Source organism: Zingiber officinale, chromosome 10A (genome assembly GCF_018446385.1).
Source record: "Zingiber officinale cultivar Zhangliang chromosome 10A, Zo_v1.1, whole genome shotgun sequence".
NCBI classification, from domain to species: domain Eukaryota; kingdom Viridiplantae; phylum Streptophyta; class Magnoliopsida; order Zingiberales; family Zingiberaceae; genus Zingiber; species Zingiber officinale.
The window spans coordinates 47,038,541-47,049,166 of record NC_056004.1 but is presented as its reverse complement, the minus strand read 5'-3'; the positions used below and the strand labels follow the sequence as shown (position 1 = coordinate 47,049,166).

The window sequence follows — 10,626 nt, the reverse complement described above, 5'->3', positions numbered from 1 at the left end:
AATAAGGTTATCATCCTTAATTAAACACAATCAACATAAAATAATAATACTATTATAACAGTTAACAATTAACTTCTACACATTATAATAACTATCTGCTAGTTTTTAGCATAATGGATTATATTAAGATAATGTTATTTTGAAGTATTTTTAGTGGGGCATCATTTGACGTCAATTAGTAAAGGAGAGTACAACTGATGATCATTTGTTAAAGGGTTAATTAATTCGACCCTGCCCTGGGGGCACTGCCCTCATTTGTTTGTTAAAGTGGTGTTGCCAAAGTGTTTATCGCTCCACTGCGAAGCTTCCTGGAAACTACAGTTTTTGTCGTCTGCACATCCATCGTATTCCTTCCCTTCAATTATGCAGGGACATCGTATATGATCCAATTGCCAATGTTCCTATAGAAGCGCAGTAAAAGCATAGACCGCGAAAGAGGGCTTTTGATAGTTAAGAATGGGATCGACGGCGGGGCACGGGGAAGCGGCCCTTGAAGCTGGGAATGCCCTTAAATTTGGCGGCGGCGGCCGGGGGAAGGAGAAGGAGAAGGAGGTGCAGCATGGGTGGCGCACGGCACACAACATGTCGTCGTCGTCGCTGCGGAAAAAGTCAGACTTGTCTCTGGTGTTGAAGATGCGCTGGGGACTGGTCAGGGACCTGCTCGGCAACCTGCAGGAGATATTCCTCGGCACCAAGCTCTTCATCCTCTTCCCTGCCATCCCTCTCGCCGTCGCCGCCAACTACTTCCATTTCGGACGTGTATGTTTCTTTAATTGATCGATAAGTCCTTTTTAGCTGATGTGCTTGGCATGTGTTTGTTGAAATTCCCCTCTGGAATTTTCAATTGTTTTGCTGCTGGAGTTTGAATAAGAAGACATGGTCGGTGGCTGTTAAGACGTCAAGGAGTTATTGTTTAGCACTGATAAATTATTATTTTGACTGTTTGAGAAACAGGAATGGCTGTTTGCTTTGAGTTTGCTTGGCCTCACTCCGCTTGCTGAGCGAGTCAGCTTTCTCACAGAGTAAATTCTCGCTTCGTTTCTGATCTTTATCTTTTCCTGTAGTATTATAAACTTTTCTATAATGTTTACTCGATCCCCAATAACCTTTTCTTTCTTGATTGGCGTTGGTAGACAGATTGCCTTTTATACTGGTCCAACTGGTGAGCACACACGTAGTTCTTCTTGTTTAATTGTTTCTTACTCCTCTTTTTTTGATGTTTGTCACTGAATTTGTATAAGCTGCGGTTCTTATGCTACAGTCGGTGGACTATTCAATGCTACATGTGGGAATGTCACAGAGCTTATTATAGCTCTTTTTGCCTTGCAAAAAAGGAAGATTGAGGTGGTCAAGTGTTCCTTGGTTGGATCCATCTTGTCCAATCTTTTATTTGTCCTCGGGACCTCTCTTTTCTTTGGTGGCCTGGCCAACCTACGCATGGAACAACTCTTCGAACGAGTAAGCTATCACAGATTGATTAGCTGCTATTAGTTGGACATGATTAGAAGGAATTAATCTTTTCCATTAATTCTGCAGAAGCAAGTTGACGTGAACACTGGTCTTCTACTCTTCGGTGCACTTTGCCACATCCTGATGTTGTTGCTCAGATATCCTATCAACTCAGGTGACAAAACGTTGGACAGCACAGCTTCATCCATGATCTTGGCCTTATCGAGAGCTTGCAGCATCATCATGCTCCTTGGCTATCTTGCTTACCTCTTCTTCCAGCTAAAGACCCATCGCCGACTTTTTAAATCACAGGAGGTGAAGGAATAAAGAGTGAATTAGTAGAATTAGTGAATGGAAATGCAACAATTAAATTAGAAGCACAATCTTTACAAGTGTAGAATTTCGTCCAAAATAAAAATGATGAACTTTATTCTCTTAATTTGGGTGAATAAATGCAGGAGAAAGAAGGCGACGTCAATGATGATGTGGTAACTGAAGATAAGCCAGTGATTGGATTTGCAAGCGCGATGATTTGGTTAGCAGCCATGGCCATTATGATTTCCTTGTTATCTGAGTATGTTGTAGAAACCATTGAGGTATATTTTTGATCTTTCATGATCTGTATTGCTTAATTTTAAAAACATATAAATCCTATCCTACCTAACTTGGCCAACCAGTAGCCTTAATCATAGTGTGTTTTCTTTGTTGAAATGTTCAATTCAAACATCATTGAATAATATGTTTACATTTAGCTTTAATCATTCAAACCTCCATCGATAATGCATTTTGGCTTGCAACTATCCATTTAGGCGGTTTCACATTCATGGGGACTATCTGTGAGCTTTATTAGCATCATCTTGCTTCCAATAGTTGGAAATGCAGCAGAACATGCTGGTGCCATCATCTTCGCTTTCAAGAACAAGCTGGTAGAGTCTTTACTCATTGTATAGTTTAACTATGTAATTGTATGACTAGCTGAGGTTTAATTCTTGAACTCGCACAGGATATTACTCTTGGTGTTTCCCTTGGTTCAGCAACCCAGATCTCCATGTTTGTTGTAAGGATTTAGTTTGATGTAGCTTTGAAATGAAATGTTGTGTATTTGTTAAAGAATAGCTTACAATGTGCTAATTTTCCCTTTTAAGGTTCCATTATGTGTTATTGTGGCTTGGATAACGGGAATCAAGATGGATCTTGATCTTAATCTGTTAGAAATTGGCTCATTGATCATGGCAATACTAGTAATAGCATTCACGTTACAGGTAACTCGTTGGGGGTATGCTTGTTAGTTACACTAACTTCTGTTGTTGTTTTTCAGTGATTTTGAAATTCTAGGATTCAACCAAAATTCTTCTTGCAAGACTCAACTAATGGTACTTTTACAGGATGGAACTTCACATTACTTAAAGGGGCTTGTTCCCTTGCTGTGCTACTTGGCAATTGGTGCATGCTTCTTTGTTTTCAAATCCCCTATTGAGTAAGTCTCAAAAAAATTAAGTCTCCATAAGTGCATCTTTTTCTTCACTCTGATGTAAATTTAACTGACGAATACATGAAGGCATCAGCCAACGAGTTTCATAACCAGAACAGCTGCAGTGACTGTGGCCTAGCTAATAGCTAGTGAAAAATGGTAAAATATTCTTCATAATTACCCATTAATTTCCTACTTGTTGGCTTTACTCTTGAATTCAGCACGTACTTGCTTGCAGAGCAGGAGCTGGCGAATTGCTGCTTCAACCAAACCATATTCCCCTGAACAAAAGGTGGCTTACAAGGACTTTTTGAAATATAATTTTAATTTCAATTTTGAAAAGTTGCTTTCGTCAACCTCATGACAGATCATGTGAGACAAAAGCATGGAAACATGCCACGCTTAGCTTGAAGAAGCATATGTAATTATAATCCATATCGATGGGTGTGTATATCCTCTGATATATTTATTGTTGCTTTATTATTTTTATTGCTTCATAAGTTGCATTCGTTCTTCCAATACCATGAATTTTATTTTACTTTACCTTTTTATGGATAAACCTTTCCGTGCAATATGTTTTTTTATATTAATAATGATATACTTAGTTTGTTTGAAGCCTATCTCAAATAGTTAAGATAAACATGATGTAGGTTCCGGTGCGTCCAGTAAGATGGAATGAATTACCTGAAATAATAAGAATATTCTTCGAAAAAAACTTTCGATTGGATTAATAAATATTTGTTAGTAAGATAAAAATAAATTATATAAAAATTAAATGAGGCTATCAATTTATTTCTTTCGATTGGACTAATAAATATTTGCTAGTAAGATAAAAATAAATTATATAAAAATTAAATGAGGCTATCAAATTTATTTGATTTATAATCGGAGAGATGGTTAATCTAAAATAAATGGTCTGTATTATAGAACTCCGAGTAAATTTTTGAAGGTGTAGAAGTCATGTACAATGACTTATAACTCAAAAAATGAAAATCATAAATAAAAGATTCGAATACAAGTGTTGTCTTTAAACTAAGTGAATCAGGATTCTATTTATGGTGCTTTGGTCAAGTTTATCCGTTGCTGATGAAGTGGGCTTCGGGCACCTGGATGGTAATTCGGGTGCCTCCGGCGAGTAAATTTTATCTCCACATAATGGCTGGAAGATAGAATTTTTTCATGTTCAGGAGCTTGGACCATATTCGGGCACCTAGATCGTTGTCAACGTGGACTTGAAAAGTGATCCACTGCGACATGACGCATGTTCAGCACCCTGGTGGTCCAGGCATCTGGACTAGATGGTCCGAGATCCCGGACCAGTCAACCAGGTGCTGACTATCTGACACCTCCGGTCACTAGCTTCATCTCGGGTCGCTTGGGGGATTCTACAGCCTTCCAGAGTTGAGTTCACCCAAATCCAACTCCGGCCTTCTTCTCGAGCAGTCTTCCGCTTTAGCTTCACGTCCCTAGAAGCATGCACGTGTTCTTCTCTCTCCACTAATGTACTTTTTCGCAATTTCTCGTCCCTCGGATGCACCGAATCCGTCGACTTGATTCCTGTGCTATGCTTCTCAACCACCGTGTCTTTCACTCGACTTCTTGCATTCCTAAGTCCCTATACACTCAGACGTAAGACATCAAATACGCAAAGTTTAACTTGACTTGGTTGATCACATCAAAACTTCGGGGTCTTACATTCTCCTCTTTTTGATGTAGATAAACTCAAATTAAGTTAGGATTAAACCAAAATAGTAAATAACATTAACATACTTACAATAACATACATAAGAATATAAAATTAAATGAAATGCAATTAATAAATATGCAATATTAAATGCAATATCATAAATTAGAAAAAATTATTCCTCCCCCTACACTTATTTTATTTCTTCCCTTTTGATTATATTAAAAATAGGGATAAATATTGAAAATAAATTTGAAAAATAATTCTAAGGGTTATATAAATAGTGATCAACACTTAGAAAAATTATGGAAATTATATTTCAAAAATTTAAATTTTTATGATTTAAAAACTAATTTTTAAAAAAATAAATTAAAAATATTTTTAATAGTTGAAAATTCTGAAACTTTTTATCAAACACAATAATACAAAATAGTGATAAAATTTTCACAAATAATAATAATTAATATAATTAATAATAAATTATTTTATACAGAGAGATAATTTTCTAAAAAAAATATTTAAAAATAGATTTTGTGCTAAAAAAATTTTACAACTTTTTCTGAGTATATATAATAGAAATTATATCTGTAAAAAATAGATTTTTGATAATTTTTAATATTAAAAATTTATATTTTGGTAACAAAATTTGTAAAAAAATTTATTAACAATCAACAAATTTTAAAAAAAAATCTACTAATAAGTAATAAATTCATTTTTCATTGAAAAATTAAAATCTAATTAATTTCAAACCGAAAGGATACGAAATAATTTATTTGAAAAATTAGAAATTTTTAATCATGCAAAAATTATTAAGATAAATTAAAATTAAAACATGTACAAGGATTTAATCTAAGCATGATTTAAAATTTAATATAGATTCCTACCTACTGAATTAATTAGGAATTTTCTTAAATATATTTTCTAGTTACTTTTCTATTTTGACGCTTGTGGTATTTAAAGTACCAATTAAACTCTTTATAGTTCCTATAATTTTGAACATATGTGTATAAATGATCCTTTTCTAGTTTTTTTTTATTTGGTTCTTTAATTTTTTTTTCAATTTTTAATTTATCGAAATCATTTTGTTAAGGTTTCTTTTAATTCTAAAATTTCTTTTTTAATTTTTTATTTTCTACTTCTAATTGACAAGAACTTTTAGAAAGTACTTTGATAAATTTGTATAACTTGTCTAGAGGTAGAGAACATACCTCACCTATCGTATCGATCTCGTTATGCAACTTCTTCCTTCTGAAGTAGCTCCTCCTTCATCGATACTCATTTCAAATGAGCTTGCTTCGTTATTGATTTCTTGGTAACTTGTCATAAGTGTAATCTGACGTAGGCTTTAATCTCTGATTCTAATGATGACAATTCGTCATATGTCACCTTTAGGTTCTTGTGCTTCATTTTCGTTGGCCTTTTATTCTTGTCTTTCTTCTTTTAGTTTTGGGCAGTTATCTTTGATGTGTCATTCTTCTTGGCAGTTATAGAATTATACCTTTCGTTTGCTTCGTGGAAATTTCTTAGCTTACGACTTGTTAAACTTATTAGTTTTAAGGAATTTACTAAACTTTCTTAACATAAATGTAGCTTTGTCTTTGTTGAGTGATGTGCCTGAATTTGGTTCACATTTCTAGTTAGCTTTCAGTGTTAGATTTTAAGTTGTCTTTTCTTCTTTACTTCTTAAGCCTACATATCTCGATTCGTGAAGTTCAAAAGTAGAAAACATATTTTCTAATGTACTCATCTCAAGATCCTTAGAGATGTAAAAGGAGTCAATTATGGATGTCCACTCGGGTGTTCTTAGAAATACATTTAAAGCGTATCTTAACAAATCTCGATTTGTTACCATTTCTCTGAGATTTGTGAGTCTGATGATCAGCTCATTGATTCTTGAGTATAGATGTATGATTGTTTCACCTTATTCTATTCAAAGGTTGTTGAGTTGGTTCCGGAGCATATTCTATCTTGTGAGTTTCGCTTTCGAGGTTCCTTTGTGCAGCTCCAGAAACTTCTCCCAAAACTCTTTAGCTGACTCGTTGGCTCCGATCCGGTTGACTTCTTGTGGTGATAAATGCTCAGCAGATAGAATTCTGCTTTATCGTTTGCCACAAAGTCAGTTTACTCCTTGTTCCAAAGGTGTTCTTTTTCGTCATTATGCTGATCTTTGGGTGCTACAAATCCATATTTGATAATTAATAGAATTTCAAAATTAGTCTTGAAAAACACCTCCATCTTTTTTTTTTCCAAATCACGAAGTCTCCTTCGAACTTTGGTAGATGGATGCTAGTTCCGACCATTTCTTCTGTGTTTCGATTGGTGGTTAGTCTTTCTGAAGCGTCCTAACTTTGATACCAGTTGTAGGTCCCAGTGCGGCTGGCAAGAGGTGGGTGAATTGCTTGAAATAACAAGAATACCCTTCTTAAAAACTTTTGACTTTGATTAATAAACAATTGCTAGTAAGAAATAAATTGCATAAAAATTAAACAAGGCTACCGGATTACTTGGTTTGCAATTAGGGAAATTGCTAATCCAAGACAAATGATGCATACTATCAGAACTCCTTCTTCAAACAAATTTTCAGATACGGACTAGCGTCGTATAATGAATTATAGCTCAGACAATGAAAATAGTAAACAATATATTTGAATACAAGTATTGTGTTTAAAATAAGTGAACCAAGGCTTTATTTATAGTGCTCTGGTCAAGTGTATCCGCTGCTGACGTGGCGGACTCGGGGCGTCGAGATGGTGATTCGGGTGCCTCCAGCGAGGCAAAGTCTATCTCCACGCAACAACTTCGCAACGGTTGGAAGATAGAATTTTTTTTCATGTTCGGGCATTTGAACCATGTCCGAGCGCCTGAATCGTTGCTATGTGAACTCGAAAAATAATCCATTGCGACGAGGTGCTTATTCGGCACCCCTAGTAGTCCGAGCGCCCGAACCAGTCAGCCAGGTGCTGACTATCCAGTGCCTTCTTCGTTTGTTAGCTTCATATCCGGTCACTTAGGTGATCCGCTAGCCTTCCAGAGTTGAGTTCACCTGAACCCAACTCCGATTTTGTCCTCGAACAATCTTCCGCTCAGACTTCTCATCCCTCGGAAGCACAACGTACATTCTTCTTGCTCCACCGTTCCACAACTTCTCATTCTTTGGATACACTGAGCTCATCGACTTGATTCATGTGTCATCTTTCTCGACAGTCATATCTTTCGCTTGACTTCTTATGTTTCTAAATCTCTGCATACTTAACGCAAGATATTAAATATATAAAGTCTAACTTGATTGATTACATTAAAATCTCATACTATTTAAACATGATTTTGATAGTGATAATTACTAGCTTTCTTCTCTGGTCAAACTACTTAGTGATGGGTGTCTATCGGAGGAGATTAAATAATGTTCAACAAGACTCCACGATTGAAGTTTCTGCTATCCTTTCTTTTCTTTCAGAGAAACGTACCGAAACCGAGGTCACTGAGAATCATGATTGTGGTAATTTAATAGTGATTGATCGGGTTGAGAGCGAGGGAATGAGTTGGTGATGAGTAGAGAACTCGGATATGTTGGAGTGGCGAGTCGAGTTGGCTGGATTACTCCCAGGTTGGCCCTTGTTAGGCCGATCTAGAAATGGGTTAGCAAAGTATAGGTCAGTGGCGTGCCAGTCGATGGCTCATGGGTCAGTGATGCATAGGTTGGCTTCCCCGTGGATCGTGCGGTCCGACACTAGTGTATTGTTAAAACCAACGGGACACTGCACGTGATAGGAAAGGTTAGGAGGCAGACCTCGACGAAATTTTCCATTCATTGAAATAAAAGAATTCGTTTTCAAAGTAGAAGAAAGGCAATTGAGAATTAAAAAAATTTCATACCTCCTTAGATCAACTATTAATGATTGTCCCGTTATAATAGTCGCCGCCATCCATTAATGGCCCGATTGGTCTGCCATAATGGTCGTTGTCATTCATGAATGGTCTAATTGCCCCGCCGCCATAGCAGTCGTATCATCCATTAGTGGCCAACACTTCCAACTACTCCATTTCCCAAACCCTACGACTCCCACTTAACCTCATGAGCATTCGGGCCTAATGTACTCGTGCCCGGTGGCAAAGCCTAAATTTCTGAGCCACCTGAACGTGCAAACTGCAAAGGCCCTTTCGTGCAGCTCGGGTCCTGCCCACATCGGCCTTCTGACCTCAGTCGCTCAGATTAGCTCAAGCTCGGAGATCTAAAGTTGGCCGACCTGCGCTTTCTACTAGGCTAGTCCAACATAACCTACTTTCTACCTGACTCGTCCGACTTGCCCTACCTTCGACGGAGGTTACCTGCCGCGTGGTCTCATGTGTTTTCTCAACATCGGTGATATTAAGAATCTAATTGTAAATATCATGGATTATAAAGTTTAAAGTATAATTTTATATTGTTGAATAATAAACATAGCTACGAGGGAACTGCAATATACAACTAAATACTTGAATATTTTACTCCAAATAGGAGGTCATAATTTTGTATCAACAATCTCTACTACTAAATACACTAGTTGTTCCTAAGGTTATAGTAAGGATGTTAAGTTATCATATAGGTATTTATAATTTGATCCTCAATTAAATTATATTTGTAGAATTTTTTTTTAAATGAGACATGCAATCATAAGATATTGGATTTTTGAACTATCCATTATGAGTATTTTTCGATTTATCCTGTGACCAATGATAAAGAATTAAACTTATCGTTCCAAATTTGATGATTTTTTTTAACTACACTAGCAATCATATTTGTTACATACAACATGTTTACTGTAACACACTGCAATAACAAATCCCCTTCTACCTCTGTGCATTGTCGTTCTCTTCTTGCACAACCAACCAATCGATATGAACATGTTGTCTCAATAATTTTTAAGGCTTTCATAAAATATAAAAAATTATTATTTTTTAAAAATTAATAGTACTATAAAAAATAAATTTTTATATAAAATTTAATTTTTTAAATTGAAAAATTACCAATTAAATTTTTATATTCAATTGTTGATAATAAATCTTTTGCAATTAATAAAATCGTTAAATTAAGTAAATACAATTTTATTAATTTTAATTTTTAAAAAAATCTATGGAAACAGTAGTAACCAGCATTATTAGTAATTATCTATAAGTATCGTTGCATTATGAAAAAAAATTATAAAGTTTAATATCTCATTGTTGTTTTTAATTTTTAATTTATTATTTATTTTAAAAGTTTTGATTTTAAAAATAAATCTAAACCATTTAAAAATTTTTAAGGATTATGTTTTTTTAAAAAAAATATTATGAAATAATTTTAACTTTTCTATATGGTAAAAGACTCAAAATTATCTTTATATATCTTAAATCAAGTAAAGTATATATAAGAGTAACCGTAAAGTAGGGAAGGATAATAAGATGGATCCTTATGGTTCCATTATATTAACGAGGTTTTGCTCGTTGACAAAATCTAGTGAGGGAGTAAAATTTGTTCCTTGTGCTTCTTGGAAGTGGGCTGGAGATTTTGGGGTAGGACTTTGGATCTTATATCATGTTGTAGAAGCATTTGCATATTGTTCTTGGATTGTATATGGTTAATGTTCATTGAAATAAAGTGGGTTGATAATCGTTCAATATGACTATTGTTTTCCCATGCTTATTTTTGTACAAAATCAATTCTTTTGATTTTAGTGTTCTTTGTTGTATATTGAGGTCTAGATTTAAACTCCAATCTAGTCATGCTAGAATTTCAAAAGATAAATCCTTTGGTTCCAAAAAGGATATACCTGTTAGTGCGGGAAGCATCCGACGATCAAACCTGAGTTTTGATAATGACAAAGGATTCAAAGTTAAGGTTATTTGTGATCTAATGTGTTTGAATGAGTTTGCAAAAAAAATTCTAAAGTATCTTAGGGAAAAGTCCTAGCTGCGGTTAGGCAGGCAGAAACCTTAGGAGGTGGTAACCCTAGGTCATAGGGAGGTAACCCTAGGCGGAAAGTCTTGGGCAAAAGTCCTAGAGTCG

General features: G+C 35.2%; 1 protein-coding gene across 2 annotated transcripts; it reads left to right on the top strand.

The window, feature by feature from the left end:
- The first annotated feature begins 266 nt into the window (after nt 1-266).
- On the top strand, nt 267-3,237 carry LOC122027465 (vacuolar cation/proton exchanger 1a-like). 2 transcript variants are annotated; one of them, XM_042586447.1, is made up of 12 exons: nt 267-759; nt 955-1,022; nt 1,134-1,162; nt 1,262-1,458; nt 1,537-1,764; nt 1,908-2,045; nt 2,259-2,375; nt 2,453-2,506; nt 2,595-2,711; nt 2,835-2,926; nt 3,008-3,079; nt 3,159-3,237. In XM_042586447.1, the coding sequence occupies exons 1-11, from the start codon at nt 457-459 to the stop codon at nt 3,057-3,059; spliced, it is 1,395 nt and encodes a 464-aa protein (XP_042442381.1). In that variant the 5' UTR covers nt 267-456; the 3' UTR covers nt 3,060-3,079; nt 3,159-3,237. The 2 variants fall into 2 exon arrangements, with proteins under 2 accessions (XP_042442381.1, XP_042442380.1); XM_042586446.1 differs by having other exon boundaries at nt 3,164-3,225.
- The last annotated feature ends 7,389 nt before the right edge of the window (nt 3,238-10,626 follow it).

What these genes read in the sequence shown, in the direction of transcription:
- LOC122027465 (XM_042586447.1), top strand. Translation starts at nt 457, where the DNA reads ATGGGATCGACGGCGGGGCACGGGGAAGCGGCCCTTGAAGCTGGGAAT. An exon ending in TGGAACAACTCTTCGAACGA is followed by an intron (nt 1,459 to 1,536) that starts GTAAGCTATCAC and finishes TTAATTCTGCAG; the next exon opens with AAGCAAGTTGACGTGAACAC. An exon ending in TAATAGCATTCACGTTACAG is followed by an intron (nt 2,712 to 2,834) that starts GTAACTCGTTGG and finishes GTACTTTTACAG; the next exon opens with GATGGAACTTCACATTACTT.